Source organism: Chinchilla lanigera, unplaced genomic scaffold (genome assembly GCF_000276665.1).
Source record: "Chinchilla lanigera isolate Chin_1 unplaced genomic scaffold, ChiLan1.0 scaffold00056, whole genome shotgun sequence".
Classification (NCBI taxonomy): domain Eukaryota; kingdom Metazoa; phylum Chordata; class Mammalia; order Rodentia; family Chinchillidae; genus Chinchilla; species Chinchilla lanigera.
The window spans coordinates 1,025,378-1,047,152 of NW_004955457.1; the positions used below are offsets into that span (position 1 = coordinate 1,025,378).

At 35.5% G+C, this 21,775-nt stretch overlaps 1 protein-coding gene across 1 annotated transcript in view; it reads left to right on the top strand.

Annotated features, from left to right (window-relative positions):
* Window positions 1-21,775, top strand: part of Abca12 (ATP-binding cassette, sub-family A (ABC1), member 12) — a 176,773-nt gene that overhangs the window by 139,437 nt on the left and 15,561 nt on the right. Inside the window, exons 31-44 of the mRNA XM_013520777.1 lie at window positions 115-311; window positions 1,072-1,232; window positions 2,718-2,954; window positions 3,275-3,425; window positions 5,314-5,566; window positions 6,143-6,229; window positions 7,121-7,214; window positions 10,137-10,270; window positions 11,710-11,797; window positions 13,768-13,873; window positions 17,494-17,548; window positions 18,121-18,298; window positions 19,909-20,024; window positions 21,129-21,288. Coding sequence (XP_013376231.1) covers window positions 115-311; window positions 1,072-1,232; window positions 2,718-2,954; window positions 3,275-3,425; window positions 5,314-5,566; window positions 6,143-6,229; window positions 7,121-7,214; window positions 10,137-10,270; window positions 11,710-11,797; window positions 13,768-13,873; window positions 17,494-17,548; window positions 18,121-18,298; window positions 19,909-20,024; window positions 21,129-21,288 — 2,017 coding nt within the window. The remainder of the gene's footprint in view (window positions 1-114; window positions 312-1,071; window positions 1,233-2,717; window positions 2,955-3,274; window positions 3,426-5,313; window positions 5,567-6,142; window positions 6,230-7,120; window positions 7,215-10,136; window positions 10,271-11,709; window positions 11,798-13,767; window positions 13,874-17,493; window positions 17,549-18,120; window positions 18,299-19,908; window positions 20,025-21,128; window positions 21,289-21,775) is intronic.

Consider the following 21,775-nt stretch of genomic DNA (forward strand, 5'->3'; position numbering starts at 1 on the left):
ATGAGTACACAATAGTTGCTAAGCAAATGTATCTGTCACTGAGTGTATTTATTGTGCTTTTGTAATGTTCAAATAGATTCTGGAAAAAATAACTACCATGCACTCTTTTTGAAGGACTCTGAAAGAAACCGGACTATACAGCCATCGTCACAAGAGAGTTGGAACGCTGTCAGGAGGGATGAAGAGGAAGTTGTCTATCTCCATAGCTCTCATTGGTGGGTCGAGTGTTGTGATTTTGGATGAACCGTCCACTGGAGTTGACCCATGTTCACGCCGAAGCATATGGGATGTAATATCCAAGAACAAAACTGGTATGAGTGCTCTTTCACAGCTTCTCCACTCAATAGTCATCACTCAGCCTCCTGGGATACACAAAAGCAAGATGCCTTTTCTGTTTTTATTGTCCTTTAAATGTCTAAGATGGACTCTTCTCTTTCCAAGATCTCTCTTCTTTCAGCTAAATTTCTGGGTCAATTAGTTAATGTCTAGCTAATGTTCACTGTGAGTTGAGCACTTAACTAGCCTTTTTGAGAACATGCAAATCCAGCAAAGTCTGCCTAGAGGAGCTTGGAATCTAATTAGAGACACCAAACATACACAAATGAAAATAAACTGAAAACAGACTAAATAAGTGCTAACAGGATGTGAAGCAAAGGAGTAATCAGGCTGGAGTGGATTAATCAGAGAGGAATATTCAAAAAGCCTTTAAAATGATCACTTTTCCATCATGAAGTTTAGGAGAAAAGAGAAAGGAAGATGACATGTAATAAAAAAAACCTGAGCAAAATCCTGACAGATTAGTGTTGCCCAGGCCTACCCAGCAAATGGAATGGACATTAGCTACACGGCATAACAAATGCTTATTTGCTGCCAATTTGTGTGAAAAACACCATTAAATATTTAAGCACACATCTTTGGATCATTCTGGAATTTCCTTGTGCTCATTGTTTTTAGTTAGCTCATAAAACATGACTTTTCTCAAATACCATGGTCATACTTTTGTAAACTCTGTGTATTTGGGAACTGTGTCTTCATTTTTTATTCTCTGTTGTTCTCGACTATATTTTCAAGCCAGAACAATCATTCTGTCGACACATCACTTGGACGAGGCTGAAGTGTTGAGTGACCGAATTGCCTTCCTAGAGCAGGGTGGGCTGCGGTGCTGTGGGTCACCATTTTACCTCAAGGAAGCATTTGGAGATGGGTACCACCTCACACTCACTAAGAAGAAGGTCAGTAGAAGAGAAAACATGCCTCACTGTGGGGTTAAGGGTTTTTTTTTTTTTTTTATAAAAAACAGAGGCAGACCCTCTCTAACTTTATTCACTGATAAAATTGATTAATAAACCTGCTTGGCAGTTCTCAGACTTGAACTTCAGAATACTAAAGATCTTGGGTAAAACCGCAGGTAACTAGTCCCATCCCAAGAATGTCTGATTCAGTAGTTTGGGTTGGAGAATTTACTAAATGCCTAACAAGTTCACAGGTGATGCAGAGGCCACTTGTCTGGGGACTGCATGTGAAGACACAAAGTGTATCAGCGGTGGCGAACCCATGGCATGCATACTGCAATGAGCCGTTTGTATTATTGACAGCTCTACAAGGTTCACCATCACGGGGAAGTGAACAGTGATCTCCATCTTAACATTACTGATGGAAGGGTGACCAGTTAGTTTCCCTAACATGTCAGCATGCAAAGCTAAATTTAAATTTTCTAGCTTATCAAAAACAAATGAAGGTAATATAGAAGTCATGTATTCATTTTGGAAAAGTCTGGAGAACTCAAGCAGACCATAACTCAGGTCAGCAGAACATTTACAGCTTTTGAAGGACAGTAATGCTGTTAAAAATCTCCCTACCATCTAACAGAGCATATGATTTGAAAACACTGGGCAACATGAGTATGCTGTTAGGCAGGTTTTGAGCACCACTGTTTATTTTATACAGAAATCATTTTGATTGGACTTCTAATATATTAAAAATTACTCATTATTTTATTTATTAATCTTTCAAAGCTACATTTGTTGGGGGCATAGTACACTTTATAATACATTCAAGCATTATCCTAGACACTGGAGGTATATCTATGATCTGATTAAATTAAAATCTCTGGCCTCAGGTAGTTTATATTCTGATGGAGCATGAGAGGTTCAAATAATATAGTCAATGAGTAAATTATTAAATGTATTAGGAGTTAGTATATTAGTTAGTGTCTTTATCTCTATAGCTATAGATAGAAATAAACCAGGAGAGGGGAAAGAGGAAATGCTGAGTGCTGTAATATTTTAAGCAGGGTAGTAAAGATGGGCTTTCAGAGAAAGTGACAGTCGATCTCTGAGTTGGAGCTGGTGAGAAATGGGACATGTTGCTGTACCCAGGGGAAAGGAATAGCAGTTACATAGACTCTGAGAACAGTGTATGCCTGAGTCTTAATCACTTTAGCAACATAAAAAGAATGGAGTAGAGCAAGGTAGAGGAAAAACAGCGGACAATTAAATTGGAAAAGGGACAAAGTGAGGCAGGAGAGTGAATTGGGTAGAATGGTGACTTGTAGACAGCCACAAGGTCCCCAGCTGAGACAGGGAGGTACCAGAGGAGTGATATGTGATCTCACTCAGGTCTAGAATGGACCAACAAGAATGCATGACTCTTTGATTAGAGCCCTTAGGCACAATGGTATATAAAGGACAATGCTCAATTTCTGTTTTTGTTTCTAGAGTCCAAGTCTAGATTCGAATACAACATGTGACACGATGGCTGTGACAGCAATGATCAGATCCCACCTCCCTGATGCCTACCTCAAAGAGGACTTTGGAGGAGAGCTTGTTTATGTGCTTCCTCCATTTAATACCAAAGTCTCGGGAGCCTATCTGTCACTCCTAAGAGCGCTGGACCAGGGCATGGGTGACCTCAACATTGGGTGCTATGGCATTTCAGACACCACTGTTGAAGAGGTATGCATGCAGATTTCCCCATTTGGATATTAATTATGTGCAACATTTTTAAAAAGCAAAGAAATATTTTAAAATAAATAAATATTTCACCAATCAGAAAACTTTAAAATTATCTCAGTACTGTTCTTACGGGAGACTGATTTTGAGATTAAGGTGTTGCCCAAATAAGAGAACCCCCATCTTTTACATAAGAAAATATTCTCTTAAAGTCAGGTAGTTTGTCTCAAAATGTAACAAAAATTCAAAATCAAAATTAAACTTAGAAGTTAGCAGAGATATGCATTTTGATGTTAATGATATTGTATGGCTTCTCTTTCTAGGTTTTCCTGAACTTGACTAAAGAGTCACAGAAAAATGGTGATATGAATTTTGAGCACTTAACACAACGGAAAATTGGGAATTCCAATACCAAGGGCATCTCGACTCCAGATGATTTATCTGTGAGCAGTAGCAACTTCACAGACAGAGATGGTATAAACCTAATTTAGATATTTTGCTTAATTCCCTCCCCCTTCTCTGAGTAACTCAGGGGATGAGAAAATCCTTTTGGGGGAAGGACTCTAAATTGGTTAAGTTGGACTTAGTGGTTAAATAGCTGTAATAATAGGTTTTCCCCTCAATTATTCACATGGTGTATGTTCTCAAACCCTGTTCCTTGACACAACTTTGAAAGGTTAAGGTCTTTTTAAAGCAACTTTTTTGTCACTTAGCTTCTTTCTGACAGTTAATTTATACCTCTAGAAACACTATTTACTTAAGGAAGCATGTCGTAAAATGATATATAAATTATGCAATAGTCACTTCAACAGTTTGCTTAAATTAGGAAAAATCTCCAGGAATAGAACTTTTAATTAAACATTTGCCTGTCTCTAAAACTCAAAAAAGATAATCTCTGATGTTTGTGTAATTCTGGAACTTGAGGCTCATTTGTCCTCTGCCACATTCCTCATTTATCATCTTTTGCAGAATATAATTGTACAGTCCACAGAATTGAAGACTTTGATTAGAAAGTGGTCATCTGCTTCAGGAAGTAAATGCTATGTATTTGCCTCATAATTTGAAACTATTCATCAGTCAAAATGTTCCCCCCATTGACATTATCTTTGAGAAAGCACATTTACTCCATTTGATACACCTGTAAGTCAGCCGCATGTAATTTCTCAAGAAACAGAAAAGCATACTAATTAACTCAAAAATATTCAGTACCTTCCACAATTCCCTTTTGCAGAGATATGAGTTTGCATTTAAACTTGTTCACTCTGTTTAATTGGAATTCATTTTAAATTAAGCAGCTTTGTAGTTTTCCTTATCAGCTAAATGAAGATCATGATTTTTGTGCTGTATAATTTGTGATGGAAAATTAAAAATATACACAGGGTCAACGAATACCATCAACTTATGATGTGTGAAGGCATGGTTGGTGGCAGGCCTGTAGAGAGAGTGCTATATCTGAACCTACTTTTAGAGGGAGGTATTGCAATTGTTAACCACAAGAGCTGTTATGGCTTCTACAGCTGCCCTGACTTTCAGAAGCATGGAATGATTTTCAGTACCTGAAGATCATTTCAAGGAGGGGAGAGACTTAAGTTGTTTTTCAGGGAGTTCTTTTTGAGACTCATAAAAATGAAGTGTTAGGAAGCCATAATCATTCCAAATTTCTCAAGAGAATGAAATGAACAAGTGGTTGAACTAGAATTATACTTTGGAAGACAGGAATCCCCCTCTTCATACCCATGGGTGAATTTTTGGACCTCATGTTAGAATTAGAAACAATTAGACTTACAATCACAAAGTTACTTGCAATAGGAATGAAGTCTTTGACTAGACTGGTGTTTTACTTTTTATTTATCTTACTTAAATTTAGATTCTTCATGGAAACTATTTCCTGATTACTCATAATTAGTAATAAATACTGATAGTTTGCATTGAGACTTGGAGTTTGGAGATAATGTTCACTTATGAAATTTTCAGTATCTAACTTTTCCATGTAAAATTATTTCATATAGAGGTTTAATAATATTTTGTGTCTAGCAAATTATAATTTTTAAAGCACCTTTATCTAGCTGTGTATGAGATGATATTATGGTCCTCAATTTGGGGCATAGACGACCACTGAGAGATGAATTGCTAAACATCCCATCCAATATTTAAAATATAAGCTTTCCATACCATGCCATTCATCCAGAATTTCTGAAGTAAGTTTATTACAGGATTTATTGAGATTTCCTAGAACCAGGCTGGAGGTGTAGCTCAGTGGTAGAACCCTTCCCTAGCACGTATGAAGCCCTGCATTCAACCTCTAGCACAGGAAAAAATAAAAGAATTTCCTAGAACCATATCAAATTTTTTTCTTAATCAGACAAAGTCCTGACTAGAGGAGAGCGGCTGGACGGTTGTAGGCTGCTGCTGAAGAAGATAATGGCCATTCTCATCAAACGGTTCCACCACACGCGCAGGAACTGGAAGGGGCTCATTGCACAGGTGGTCCTTCCCATCGTCTTTGTGACCACGGCCATGGGCCTCGGCACACTGCGCTCTTCCAACAACAGTTATCCCGAGATCCAGATCTCCCCCTCTCTTTATGGTGGTTCCGAACAGACAGCCTTCTACGCGTGAGTTTCCTTCTGTCAACTAAAAGGATGCTTCCCCACTGCTGCCAGAATAGCAGTCGTACCCAACTGAATCTCACAGAATGCCAAAGAATAGAGAACATTGGAGCCACAATATTAATCCTAGGAAAGAAACAGTTTAATTTATTACAGTATGTTACTTTTATGGCCCAAAATGGCTCTTTAAGAATGTTTACACTTATCTAACAATAAGGTTATAGTAGATATTTATTTTAATGACTAGACTTTGATGAAGAAGGCCAAGTTGTATGCGATTTCTATCATTTGCATTATACAGTTAATAATGTTTATTGCTCTGACTAATATTGAATAGCAAAGTCAGAATTCTCTGTAGCATGGCACAATATGTATGAAAGTAAGCACTAAATGCATATGACAGAACAATGACAAGGCGTGTGCTCATTTTTCCTAGTGAGATTTTTTTCCCTTGGAAATTGAGTCTTTCCTAGATTTAAAAAAAACAGTAAAATTTCATCTCTTCAAATTGTTTGTGGACATCCATCACCATCACAGATTAGTGGAAGATAATGGATTTGATTGTGGCCTTTACTATTTCAGGAATTATGACTCAAGTACAAAACCGCTGGTCTCAGCAATGTGGGATTTCCCTGGCATTGACAACATTTGTCTGAACAGCAGTGATTTGTGAGTGGCCTTTGCTCTTTTTCTTTCACTTTCAACATTCCAGTTTGTGTGTGTGTTCATGGATGTGTGGGTAGGTGTGCATTACTTGGCCTTAAAAGATCAGTGCCCTGGTAGAAATCCATTTAACAGATCTTATCTACTTCCTTTCATTTGCTCCCTAGCTATAGTATACTGTAATAATAAACATCAGATGCCTCATAATATGTCCAGCTTTTTTGTATACATACTTACATTGAACAGTTAAACTCTGCAATTTTTTTTTCCCCCCCCTCCGGTACCAGGAACCGAACTCACGACCTTGCGCTTGCCAGGCAGGCGCTTTTTGCCACTGAGCTAAATCCCCAGCCCCAAACTCTGAAAATTTCAATCCCATTTTACATATGAAGAAACTAGGGTTCCTAGGGAAGATAGTTCTTTAAAGAAATCTAGATTGTAAGATATTAGCTAAACTTGACACCCAGTGTTTCTGACTACAATTCCCATGCCTTCACACTAAGCTTGTTCAAATTTTCAAGATATTACCTAACATTGTTAAGATGATCTTGGTGTATTATTATGCTTTCTATCAGAAGAGAGGATGAAAAGAACAAACAGAAGAAAGGGAACAAAAAGCTCCATTCTGTGACTGTAAGACAATTCAGTGAGCTTTGCTTTTAACACTAGTCAATAAATGATCTTCAGTCCCCCAATGCAAAATGTCAAATCTCCTGAAAATAGTAGTGCATTGCACATACAAGTTATGAAAAATCAGTAAATTGTACCTACGACTATACACCTAGAATTTATACCAAGTACTTGCTTAAGTATATCTGTGTAAACATGAGAACATATATGTGTATGGTGGGTACAGATGCATAATACATTTTATTTTAATATCATTTTTATTTACAGACGCTGTTTAAAGGAAAATAGTCTGAACAGATGGAACACCAGTGGAGAGCCTATCACTAATTTTGGTGTTTGTTCCTGCTCAGAAAATATCCAGGTAAAATGAAATTCAGTTTCAGCAAAATAGGGAAAAGAAAGGAATTAATATCAAAATTTGAAAGATCTATCCAGGTTACCAAAGAGTCAGTATAATTTCATTATATGGATGCTAGTGGTTCAGATATATGGACCTGCACAGCTCAAAAATATTGACTTTGAACTTCAGCTCACTGTTTTAAATTCAACTCAGGTCAAATTTCCAAAGATAGGGAATTCTATGATGCTCTTTGTGGAAACTAACTGAAAATGAATTTTTGTGTCAGTCTAGTTGTAACCTGAGAGCTCTACATTTCATAGAACAAAAGGTAGCTGTAACTGTCATAATAAGAATACAGCCAGACTGTCAGCTGGGAGGTAAGTCACCTGTAGGATATGTCTAAGCAATGCCTCCAACCTGCAGGAAAACTCACTTCCTGAAATACATCAACAATCACTTACTCAGCCTATATTCTATAAAAATAGACCTTAGTTTTCTAAGCTTATCAATTCATCAAACTGTTAGGAGAAGAAAATTCAGTAGGGAAGTTAAAGATTCCTGATTTGATCCCTACACAGTATACAAATTTATTACAACATTGTATTACATTAGTTTGTATAATTATTATGGTCAATTTTCAAACTTTAGAAATATTTTAATAGATTATTGGAGAAAAGAAATCACTGTTAGCTTCTAAAGGCTACTATATTGTCAAATTACTTTCTCACAGAGGAGGAATCTTTCAATAGTTTCTTCACATTGACATATTGTATAGCCTGAGCTGATACAATATTTTAGAATGCAAATATATTCAGCAAATGCAACCCCATTCTGCGTTCTCACACAAGACAGATACTAAGAGTAAGAGCTAGGATCCAACAAGAACTTTTGGAACTCTTGAGTATTTAAAAATTAGTTTTAGCTAGTATTCAGAGTATGTTAGTCTCTCATCTAATTTAGCTAATTCTGAAATTCACTATATATTTTCTTTAGTTAATTGTAAGATCAAGTAAAGTAGTATTTAAAATTGAAACAAGTCATAATGGTACATGGCTGTAATCCCAATACTGGGAAGCCAAAGTAGGAGAATTGCAAGTTCAAGTCCAGTTTGGGCCTACATAGTAACTTTACAGCCAGCCTGGACTACACAGCAATATCCTGACTCAAGAAACAAACACAATTGGGGAGCTAGATAATTTTTATTAATCTACCAAAAATGGTAGATTAAAATTTCTCCAGCCTATTTTGTCAGTTTATTGTCAATGGGTTAATAACAATGGGTCACTTTACCTAACTGATGCTATGCACATTAGACATTGGCTGTAGATAAAACCCTAAGGTTTTTGAGAGAAAAAGTTATATTGTATATGCATCAATAGACACTATTAACAGAGTAGAAAGGAAATCCACAGAGTGGAAGGTGATAGTCACAATACACAAGAAAAGGTTCACATTCAGAACATCATATATATAGAATACTCCTGCAAACCAGCAAAAAACTCACACATACCCTAATAGAAAAATTAGTATGTGTGAGTCATATGGAGGGTTCTGATAAGGATGAATGAAAAAAGCCTCACAAGGTAGAACTTATTATATTTTCCCATGTATATAAAATATAAAAACAGGCAAAACTAATCTGTGTCCATTCCTTTGAGGATGATGAGGGATGCTCTTGAGGGCGGTATTGTTCTGTCTTCTGACTTAGTTGATTATAAGAGTCTGTTCAATTTGTCAAAATTTGTGAAACAGTATGCTATGTCACATACATAATATAATTTAATAAAAAATTAAGCTTAAAATGCATTGTAGACGTAAGGGTATCTTCCTTAAAATGTGAAATCAGTGCCATTCTGGAACATGATCTTCAAGTTGATACACTTAGATGTAAGATTAAATCCAGTACTGACTTTTCAGAGCAATGTGCAACTTTAGGTTCTTGAAACACACATGTGATGCTAGCCTCTGGGCTCTAGGGCACAGTTTGAAGGGATGATGAAAGGAAAAACTGGACAGTGCTAGACTTTTCCTGGGCTAGATATCATGGCAATGACAAGAAAGTGGTCATGAAGTTCATAAAGCTATGGGCATAACAGTAAGTGTTTTAAAACAAGCTCAAAATAAATGTGCATGGTAATGTAAATGTTCACCATGGGGGAACTGGCCAAAGGGTATATAAGAACTCTCTGTACTATTTTTACAACTTTTCTACTTTTCTATAATTTGTTTGCTTTTTTTTTTTTTTTTTTTCCGGTACCGGGAATCGAACTCACAACCTTGCACTTGCCAGGCAGATGCTGTGCTGCTGAGCTAAATCCCCAGCCCCTACTTTTCTATAATTATAAAAGCATTACATACTAAAAGTTTATATGTAATATATATCTATACAGATAAAGTAATATATGTAACTAGGTTAGATCCTTTAAATATCTAAGTTAAGTATCTAAAAGTAATGTATCATGAAGTTTACATCCACAGCTGTCACTCAGTGAGAAGTTATGTTTGGTAATGTTATCTTTTTAATTTAGAGTGAATACTTTCCATTTCTCTGTAAATTATTAAGGGAACTGTGAGTCATCTAAATATTTAATGCTATTCTTCAAAAATATTTCCTTTTCAGCCCAGTGAATGAAGCAGCACACATTTGTTAACTCGTATTCTTTTGGGCTATAAGTCATAAGCATATGTATATGCTTACATATATAATAACTATATATATGTTCTATATATATAACTATATGTATGTGTTCTACATATGCAATAACTATTTTGATTTCTTGGCAATATGCAAGACGACTTCTTCTCCAAAATCAAGGATAGTTTTATCCAATATTTGCAGTAATAGACAAATTATTAGGCTGAAGCTCCTTGTCATTATCTACTTAATTTGTGCAGTATAAGCCAGAGAAAACTTAATTTTTAATCTAATTTTTCATTTTCCAGGAATGTCCTAAATTTAATTATTATCCACCTCATAGAAGAACCTATTCTTCCCAAATGATTTATAACCTTACTGTTACTGGGCGCCACATGGAAAATTATCTTATCTCAACTGCCAATAAGTTTTCCCAAAAAAGGTAAAATATTCCTTTTATAATTGAATTGCTTCCTAATTTTAATAGTAACTGACATTTAAACTTGAGGTAATGAGTGCAGTTGTTGTTTACATGGTTAAATTCTTGGTTTTGGCTAAACAATCTTATATATTCAAATTTAAGTAATAACTAAATTAAGATTCATTTGAACAAATTAACAAATGTTGGTTTTTTTAAGAGTCAAAAATGTATTGTTAAATTTGTACATTTTTGGAAGCAAAAGAGGAATTATTTATTAGATTGGATTATTCAGAATTTTAAAATATGTTCTTTAATGAAAAATGACTTTAGTTCCAACAAGAACATCCCAAAACTTGAGAGTGTATTTGTGAATGGACAAAATGTTCCTGTGTGTAGCAAGGCCACGGACTTAACCCACTTGGTCATTTGCCATGTGTATAAAATTCATGAGCTTACAATCACTGTTGTTTTCTCTTTTTCTCCATCTCTTCCCTCCTTTATTACTCAGTACCCAAAAATGATTAACACTCTCTGTAAAATTATTTTAAACTACAGATAAGAAAAAAAAAAAAATATATATATATATCCATTCAGATGTAATTACTATTAACATTTTGGTGTGTATCCTTATGGAAAGTTGCTAGTGACAGATGTAAATGTAAATATTGTCAGTAACTATGGGTATTATAATCAAATAAAATATTTTATTTTATAATAAAATAATTCATTAAAGATGAGTTTATTACAGACTATTCTAAAACCTACAGTTTTTTAAAAATTGACTAATAACTGTGTTGTCAATTATATGTCAAAAACTATAGCTCCATAGCATTACATTTGGAATTATACTCTCAAGAAGATTATTCTGCACCATTACTTTTTGTTAAACTGACCCTAATTTGGTGGGTGCCTACTCTTAAAATTACTGCTTGCATTTTAAAAATCAACTTTCTAATTTTTAGAGACCATGAACTGTCAAGTAGCTAAATCTAGTTTATCTTCAAGCATCCAAGTAAAGAAAAAACATAGGGGAAAAAGATTGAGGCATAGAGGAAACTGGGCCATTTAAAAAAAGTTAAGAACTGATATTATACCACTTTAGAAGTAGCTACCTACAATATATATTTAAGCACTAATACATTAAGATTTTTGAGATGATGCATGTTTCAGTTAAAATGGAGAAAATGATTAAATTATATGTTACTCATTTTCAGAGAGATCATTGCTAAAATGCAATTGTTTAGAAGGAGTTTTTACCTTTAGTTGTAATGTACACTTGAGATTGAAATACGATAAGAAGAATCAATAAAACATAAAATATCTGTCAGGCAGTATTTACTTCATACTGTAAATGTGTTCCTAATGGAGAGAAAAACATTGAACTCCTACTTAAGCATCTCAGATCAACTTATGAAGATTTTATTCAGTAACACGGATATAAATTTCATTACTCTATGTAGATATGGAGGTTGGAGTTTTGGGCTCCCTCTGACTAGCGACCTTCGTTTTGACGTGACAGCAGTTCCTGACAATAGAACACTAGCCAAGGTAAATTATGGTCTTTCTTCTGGGATGCCATACAAATAAGAATGTGAAATTGAGACATTTAAGCATTTTATAAGACAAAGGTAAAACATGTACACAATCAGTTTAGAATTTTGAAACCCTATAATGCAGTTATTCCAATCCTGCACATATATCCTAGGCTAGGGAAATACAGACACATAAGCACCAGGAGACATGTACAAATCATAGGTAGTAGCATTGCTTATAGTAGCCAAAAATACTAGCCCAGGTGTCCATATGCAATAGAATAAAGAAATATAGTAAATTGTTTCATATTCTTTGAATAGAACTTTCTGGAATAGAAATGATAGCACTTGGCTCCATATAGCAAGCAAGTGAAGTCTCTCAATCATTAAACATAATATTTGAGTATTATCCTTTGTTCTCTGGTATACATTCCAAATGTTTTCTCCTAATTACCATTTTATGTTTGGTTTAAACATTTAAAATGTCACTGGAATGTATTAAAAATATTTTCTCTTTTTCTTATAGATTTTCAGTCCAACAGTAAATGTCCTCTCCACGAAAGATAGAGACGAAGTCAGCCACATTGTTTATACTTTGTTGCTCAAATTTTTGTCACTTTTTCCCATACAAATTTTAATACATGTGGTTAATTTTCTAATTTTCCTAACAATGATCTAGTTTTCCCAGAAACACTTATTAAAGTGTTCATTATAGCTTAAAGTTCACATATACACATGCAAATAAAAAAATAAATACAAGCAAAAGAAAAGTCAGGGTAATGTATGGATTGATTACCCTTACTATACATTTTGACAGTAGACAAAACTCAATTATTTTATTTCAGGGACAGAGAGATTATTTTGACTTGAAAGGACAAAGCATTGGGGATGAGTTACGGGGGTGATTTTTATTTCTCTACCTGGGTGATGATGCAATGGGTGTGGTCCCTCTATAATTTTTTGTTACACTATACATTTACGTTCTACACATTTTTTGTTTTTGTATGTAACTATTTAGAGAATAGAAACATGTACATTTAGCCTTGCTTCTTATTGAACCTAGAAACTTAACTGGATTTGGTAAATTATCCTGTTGGGTTTTTCTTTCTACATTATATTTGTGGCTCTAAATAATCTAAAGCCACTGAATCAGATACATACATTTGTTTTATCACTGTTATTAGAGTCAGAATACCTTAATTGTACTCCTAGAATCACCGTGAATCATCCACAGAGATGGAGATAATATGATTTACCTGCTTATTTCAAGTTTTGCTTATCAAAAAGATCTAGCATAACTTAGAACGACTGCCCATCTTTAGGTTGAAAATGTATAGGTCTGTGATCAGCACTTGGGGAACAGTTTATAATCTTCCAAGCTCAAATACCTTACTGGGAAATTGGTACTTTCACTTTAAATATAAATGAGATAGATTGTGGAGAAGGGCATTCTTTACTTTATGTTTCAAAGTATTACCTATGTGGGACTTCAGGCCTCACCAAGCCATATGATGGTTTGATTCTGGAGGAAGTCTAGCAAAAGCATTAGTGTAAAAGGAAATGGTAGCAGGACCTTAGTCCCTCTGGAAAGCCACTGGGATAACACTAGATTCTTTGCTGAGATATGCCCGAAGGAATGACAACATGATGGCTAACTAAGTCTAGTCTCATTCCTGTGATAATTGAGTTGTATTGTCCTCGCCAACCCTGCTAATTATTCCTCCCTTTGCCCTGTGGCTGCTTGTTTGAATCCCAGTAAAGGGCTAAGGAGTATGGTAATCAAGGCTTCAGTCCAAGAGGCTGCAAGCCCTCTGATCCCACAACTGTCTCTTTCTTGTTTTTCTTTTCATCCATGGGCACCTCATTCTCAGAATCTGTCACTCCAGACAGAAACAGAATATATGCCAACAGTAGATTATCAGATGTTAAAACTGCCTAATATATTCAAATACCACGATGATCTTGCCTTCTTTTGGAATTTAACAGGTGTGGTACGACCCAGAAGGCTATCATTCCCTTCCAGCTTACCTCAACAGCCTGAATAATTTCCTCCTGCGAGTTAACATGTCAAAAGCTGATGCTGCCAAGCACGGTAAAGTTACACAGAGGCATCTTGTATTGCAAAACTTTCATTACTGTCCGTACAAAACTGCATGTGATGTCTGTTTTCTCCCAGGGGCAAATATTTTATGACCTCTAAATTACAGGTATTTGTACAGAGTTTGGAAGTAGTAACTCCTGCCAGATGTAACATCCTGGATAATCCCTTTAATTTCAATTTAATTTATTTTCCTCATTTATCAAGGCCATGCAATACTGCCAATTTCTGTGTATGTGTATATGGTTATATTTCAACAGAAAATATTTGAAAACTATTTCCATAAGCAAACATTTAAACAATTAATGTTTATAAATGTTGTTCAGAAATACTAACATGAAAACAAAACTTTTAAACTAATATATTCTACCCTTACACAAAAGTGTTATCCTTTATTGAGCACTTACTCTGTGACACAGACTTAACAGGAAGTATCACCTATCCTTAACAACATCCTGCAAGATGAGGATTAGTGTCCCTACTATTATTTCTTTGAGGTGTGAAAGTGGGGTTTGACCCCAGAGCTGTCTGATCCTTCCTTTTTATATTTTCTAATACTCCCCAGTGTTTGGACTCAGTCAGCTCTACTTCAGTTGGTTTCCCAAAAGGCTTTCACATAGTTTAAAAGTAAGGTCGGAATTTAAAAGAAATTGATTTATTTTTCTAATTCAATTACTGTTCATCAGACCATTTCATCTTCTTGAGCCTTGTTCAAATTATTTTTCCAGGCCAATCCAAATAATAATAATCATAAAAAGATGGAAAAAAATGACTAACACATTTGCTGGCCAAGACTGAGCCTCATAAATAGCCCATTAAGTAGGAATAGAAAAGACAATCTCTCTTAGAAACATCAATGCTTCCTCTTTCATCTCCCTCCTATAGGACATAGTAGTGCTGACTAGATGTACTGGTGACTGTAGAAGCAAACAGTGCCACTGAATACTTATCCCAGACACACAATCTTCAGGAGCCTTCTTTTCAGAGAAAATAGTACTTTTTTGCACCAATTGCTTTGGCATTTTCCTAGCAGGAAGACCCATAAAGAAAATAACAAGATTGATAGTCCTTGGATCTAGAGCATCAAAAAAGGGCATAATCAAAGTGGTAAATTAAATGAAATGGTGACTAAAGCCAGGTGGGTCTGGCATAGCCTGGGTAGAAATACTATAGAAAGCTTGACTTTTAATAGGCTGTTTTATTCAGAGCAAAAGCCATGTATTGTTGTGACAGATAATAAAAGTATCACAACTATAGAAATAACCAGGGGAAAATGTAGCCAAGATATAGAGAACAAGAGGATGATACCACATTTGAAGGGTCAGCTTTTCAAAACCTGTATTCTTGTTTGCATTATTTACTAAGTAAGACCAAGACTATCTGGGCCACTGTAGACTCTAGCACGGTTGTAGTGAGTGCTATTGCATTTTATATTACAGAGTATAAAAATAATTCTACAACATAAACTTTATATGGACCCTAAGCTGAAACATTTTTTAATTTAAAAAAAGGCTCAGTCTGAGTTACATAGATTACTGGAGGTATGCTTTCAACACTATATTCATTTTTCTTGTTTAGACTTATCAAACTGGAAGCTTTCTGCATTCCCTGGAAGGAGTTTGACTGTTTTAAAGACAAAATCTCTATCACCATAAGATACTTTTATTGTTTTGTAATGCATGAATGGGGTCTACCATAATAGTACTTTTCTTCAAAAACCAGCCCAATTATTCTCCCACTACCTCTCCCAACACACTGCTTGTTTGAAAGTCTCCTTGCTAGATTCTGCATGAACTGGGGTTTTACTTTAGGGGTAAAATTGATATCCTTTGAATTTTAACATGCTAGTAAAAATCTTTTAATTAGCTTTTCTTCACAATGTCAATATCTATTATATTCATGTGGTTCCCTCTAGTGGTTGATTTTACATGAAAATATCCTTCCAGAAAATACCAGTTTGCTTGTTTTCTCTAACAAAGATTATACAACTAAACTCTTTTTTCAAAAACATTAACACATTTCCCCATCCACTCTAGAGCTTAGGCTTACCGTTTGTTGCATTGGCAACAATGGCCAATGAAATGCATCTCATTTTAGTTTTGGATCTGTAGAGACAACAAAAAGTCTCCTTTTAATATATATCGAATGCAGAGAATATATTAATTGAAATTTTAAAATTTATCTTGATTTAATAATCACTCATTGGCCAGTGATGATACTTAAGATATTTTGCTGGTTGCTGTCATAGAACCTACAGAGATGATTATGATATAGCATTCTGATCCAGATACATCTCTTTGAGCTTGATGCTACAGATATGTATGAAAAAAAACTTGGTTTCCCAGGATATTACATAGCCAACAAAAATGTATTTTCCAAGATTTCTCTGGTGAAGTAAAGTATTTCTTGATTCTGAAATCTAAAATGAAATAAAAGACAAGTTTTCCCTTGGATATATTATAATTTAACAGAGGTTAAGTAGGGCCCATGGAAAATAGGACCTAAGTTTTAAAAGACCCATTAATTTATGCAAAATAAAAGTACATTCCCCAATGAAATGATAATACTTATAGGTCAAGTTTTTACTTTAACATACAATGTTGCAGAATTCAACCTCAAAACGTGTCACGTTACTCTCAATAAAATTATAAATTTAATTTAATGGTGATATGCATTTAGAATCCTCTATAATATTCAGGTACTATGCCTAAGTATCCTTAAATTATATACTATATAGTATATCATATATTGTATTATATTATAAGTTATATACTGCACAAACAATAAGGAAGTTCTCATTCAGTTTATGACTCTGTAGAAACAAGTGCTTAGGAATATCCTCACACTCACCCCCTACCATTCTTTTCCATGACTGGCATCATACTGTAGTCTTTGGGAAAGTATTACCAGTCCACTTTTGCCCTTGGCTAACCAGGGTCCTCTATGGAAGGGGCGAAAATAGCCTTGCTTCTAACACAGACAGTACAACCAACCATGGAAGAGCCCAATAATTTGGGACTGTACTGGAATTAAATGACTGCTTTCCTGAAATGAGCTAGTATCTCTGAATGCTTCTTGACCTTTATGTCTCAGTAGAAATGCCTGACTGAAGAACCCAAACCCCACTCTGATACAGCTGTACAGAACATAAAGTAGTAATGAGAAAGGGAGGGGTCCTCTTGGACTACAATAACTAGAGTCAGCGCAGCAAAGAGAGTAAAGTGGGGTCTGTTCCCTAGGGAACTCTCATATAATTTGTCCCCCCACTGAATTGCTTATTTCTGAATATGCTGCAGAAAAATACATATGACCAGATAGAAGACAATGGAGAACAATTGTTTAAACATGATAGAAGGAACAATGCTTTATGTAAAAAATGTCCAAAAGGTTCCATATGAAAATCTTAACCTTTCTTCATGAGAGTGCCACCAACTGTATGACAGTGATGGTTAATGCGATAAGGAGAAAAAAGTCATTTTCCTTTATAAGAGGATACTAATGTAAAATTCTTTAGATAACAGCATAAAGAGAAAAATATTGTATAATTTTCATCTCAAAGTTGGTATTTCTGATTAAATGAATACCTAATAATGGAAGATTGTCTCTTCTTTAAGGGATCATCATGTATAGCCATCCTTATCCAGGCGTGCAAGACCAGGAGCAAGCCACGTAAGCAGATATCTCTGGCATGAGTACTTTTTTCTTCGCATAGCTGAGCTTCTGCATAAATTGCTGTAATTGGAAATCACAGTCAAATCTGAATGAATGTCCGTCTAGGAGGGCTGATAATAGAAGTCTCTGACTGAGATGAATGGAAGTTTCTAACAGAGTACAGACTGGGGGGGCCAAGGCGAGGTTGTTGACTGGAGACTCACCAAGTCTGCTGCTGTTTTAAGTCAAGTGCCTAAGTGTTTCATTGTTTCAACTTCCCTGCAAAGCATTTCAGTACCATTTCTGTGCTCCAGATCTATATATCTCTTGCATACACTCTGTAACCCTTGGAGACCGAGATTTTTCTATCAAATATCCTTAGTCAATTCAGATGCACTAGAGCTACATTTATTCCAGGGTTGCAGCAGAGTCATGTCAAAGATTTTATCAGGCTGGTGGGTAGGAAGACTTATTTGTGTCACAGCCAACTCTTGTACTGTTTTCTTGATGGCTTTAGTCATGAATCTTCCTGAAAGGGAAAGAGTTTTAAAAACTTACGTGTACTTTCCTCTCCCTATTGCTCACCACAGAATCAGCAGTTTAATCGATATTTTAGTGGCACTGTCCATCCTGATGGGCTATTCTGTCACCACCGCCAGCTTTGTCACCTATGTTGTAAGGGAACATCAGACCAAAGCGAAGCAGTTGCAGCACATTTCAGGCATTGGTGTGACGTGCTATTGGGTAACAAACTTCATTTATGACATGGTGAGTAACTTTTGTCATTGCAAGAAAGACAGGCTCTATTTGAATAGAAAATACCAGTTTTTATTGGAGTTATTTATTCTAGTTATTCAAATTATTATCACAAGGATAGTGAAGTAAGGAAAAGTAATTTGAGTCAGGTTTATATTAATGTGGTGGTTGAGGAAAGAGAAATTGCCTGTCTTTATCTCTGGGACACGGAAAATTCCTGGGGCACTTGTTTATATGCAGATTCCTGGGCCCCATCCAGTGCTATAAAATCCATATCTGCGGAGTGCAGCATGGCTAGCATGCATGTTAAACAAGAGCCCCAGGTGATACGAAGCACACAGAAGTCTGAGAACAGGGGCTGGGGATTTAGCTCAGCGGCAAAGTGCCTGCCTGGCAAGCGCAAGGTTATGAGTTCGGTTCCTGGTACCCGAGAAAAACAAACAAACAAACAAAAAAAAGAAGTCTGAGAACCACTACTGTGGAGAAATTGAAGTTTACCAGCAGAACAGTTCTCCCCAGTTGTGGGAAATAATCAAGCTTATAAAAATTGAATCAATAGTGAAAAATTCAAAGTAGCAGTCCCTGTTGAGTGACACATTAGAGAAGATTAGCAGAGGAGAAAGGGATGGATTTCATTGATAGCTCTATCATTTGCATAAAATGTTCCCAAAGTTCAGATGGTTGTTCTTGCCTCCAAACGTACCAGTGTTGGCCACAAGCCTAGGATGAGTGTGCATTTTCCTGTGCTTATGGTGAAATTGTCCGAGTTGTTGTCAAGCTTTTTGGTTTGAGGAATTGGAAAGTAATTAACTCCATATCCACTTTGCTGATATATCTGATGAGGTCGGAAATTTGTTTGCTATAGAAGCCAAATCTGAAAGAATGGTAGTGATTGCTCTGAACTTAATAAGGGCTTTAATGTTAAAAAAAAATTAAAAAAAAGAAAGCTTCACGTACATGCTACTGTGAAGGTCTTACTACTACTGAGGTCTGTTGTTACATCTGGTGCTCATTCCAATTTAGGAGACATCTTCCCAAGCCCCACATATGTGGGGGCACTCAAATTACCATTACCTTCATTGTATGCATCTTGCTGCGTACAAAATATCTAGCATTTGATATTTCTACTTGTCAGCAAAGTTATCTGTTCATACACCTCCGATTCTAAGAATCTGTGGGACCTGCTGTCCTATTGGTTTGCACAGAGAGGTGCATACTGATAACCAGTCCTTAAAAATCAACCATTTGAGATAGCTGTGGAATTCAGAATAAAATCAATACTTTGAGGACTGACTCTAATACAAAAAACCTGGTTGTGTTATCTTTCTCACTGAACCTCTATTGCTGAATGATGCCAAATCTTAGAGACTCGAGGCAGGAACACCAGGGACTTCTGGTATATCTATAAAGATGGAAACTGGCTCAACCTCACATTGGGGGAGAAAAATTCTGAGGTAAAGGCAGTGTAAAATAAACTAGACAATATAAGCAATGAGAACATAGATAAAAACTCATTCCTTCAAATTTTTCTAGGTTGTCATCTTGTAGTTTTAGACTGGATGGGTTATTGATTTGAAAGAATACTTGCTATATATCAAACACGGTTTTACATATTCCTATAGGTCTTCTACTTGGTCCCTGTAGCATTTTCCATTGGCGTCATTGCAATATTCAAGTTGCCTGCCTTCTACAGTGAAAGCAACCTGGGTGCTGTATCTCTCCTTCTTCTGCTGTTTGGGTAAGCTGATGATAAAGCAATGAAGAAAGAATTAACAAAATTAAATCCTCCTAGGTACAAATAGAACCTAAATCACATTAGCAAATTTACAATTGTCTTGGGGTTTCATTTGACACGAGTGATGATTATATGTTCTAGTCTGTAGTCTGTGCAGTGTAATACTTCTGAAAATTAATGTCGTTATCATTAATGAGCACTTACTGGGTGCCAAGTGTTATGCTTACTAATTTACATAAGTAATCTCATTTACATCAAAATTAAGGGTTTAAAATGACCAGGAGAAAATGTGTATACAAGTGTCAATTTAAGTACTGACAAATTATATAAATAAATATATGTAGTACTATAAGGTATACATAAGTTCAAATATAGTTTTTATTGATCTTTTTATAGAAATCTAAGGACCCACACATAATATTGTTGTTTTTATATTAGGCTTACACAAGTAATATATATATATAATCAATGCAAGGTGTAATAATCCTTTCCACCTTGAATGCAGGATAGTTAGCAGTTGTGGCAGATGCAGGACCTTTCTTTCTCTAGCTCTATTGAATTTTCCCCAAAGTTGCTCAACTCTTTGCTCAAAACAGGCTAACTTCTCACCAGCCTTTGTGTGCTCAGCTAGCCTATACCAATGTCATTATTTTTCCTCAACTTTAAAGTATAAGAGTTTTTTTGGTTTTCCCCCTCCAGTACTGGGAATCAAACTCATGACCTTGCACTTGCCAGGCAGGCGCTGTGCTGCTGAGCTAAGTCCCCAGCCCCTAAAGTATAAGAGTTTTACAGATTGAACTCATATTTCTGAGCAACAAAAGTCTTGCCTGACTAGGATAACACCATCCCCAGGGGGGATTAATTTGTAGTTGTAATAATGCTTGACGACCCATGGTTCTTTAAAAGAGAGGCTTCTTACTGTCATTTAAAAATATCCTTTGGGTTTTTTGTCAGAAAGAGGAATGAGAGTGAAATCTAGCTACAGGGCTTGGCAATTCATTGCTAATATTTACTTTTATTTTGTAAACTCATCTAAGTTTTTGTTTTATGGCTGTGTAAAATAGAAAAATTAAGGCATAATTTAATCTTAGTATTATTAACCTACAGATATGCAACCTTTTCTTGGATGTACTTGCTGGCTGGCTTATTCCATGAAACAGGGATGGCCTTCATCACTTATGTCTGTGTCAACCTGTTTTTTGGTATCAATTCCATTGTTTCCCTGTCGGTGGTATACTTTCTTTCTAAGGAAAAGCCTAATGATCCGGTAGGTCCTTTATTAGTCTGTTAAATGTCAGTGAACACATCAAAATCTTTAATGTGTTCAACGTGGAAAGATTTTCTTTATTCTTCATTTCTTAAATAGAAAAGAATATTATTTGGTTCTTGTTTTAAATTTAAAAGAGAAGAAACTACAGTCTTAAATAGTCTTTGTAAGCTCCATGTATGTTAATGCCTTTTACTGCTATTTATCAAGTGCCAAAACAATTCACAGTTGATAAATCTCAAGTGGGGTGATGGAGGTGAAATCAGATATAATGTACAGTGCTATATATATCATGCTACCAACTGGTCAGCTAAACATTTCACTCATTAACAAATTCCTATGGTATAATAGTAACAAGAAAAATGGCTTAGCTAGATGACTATGGGCTGGGATTCATTTGAACATTCATAGAAAGAAAACTTAATTCATTCCCTTTCAATCATGTATTGGAATCTACTTCATTGTAAGCATCACTTTCCATTCAGAG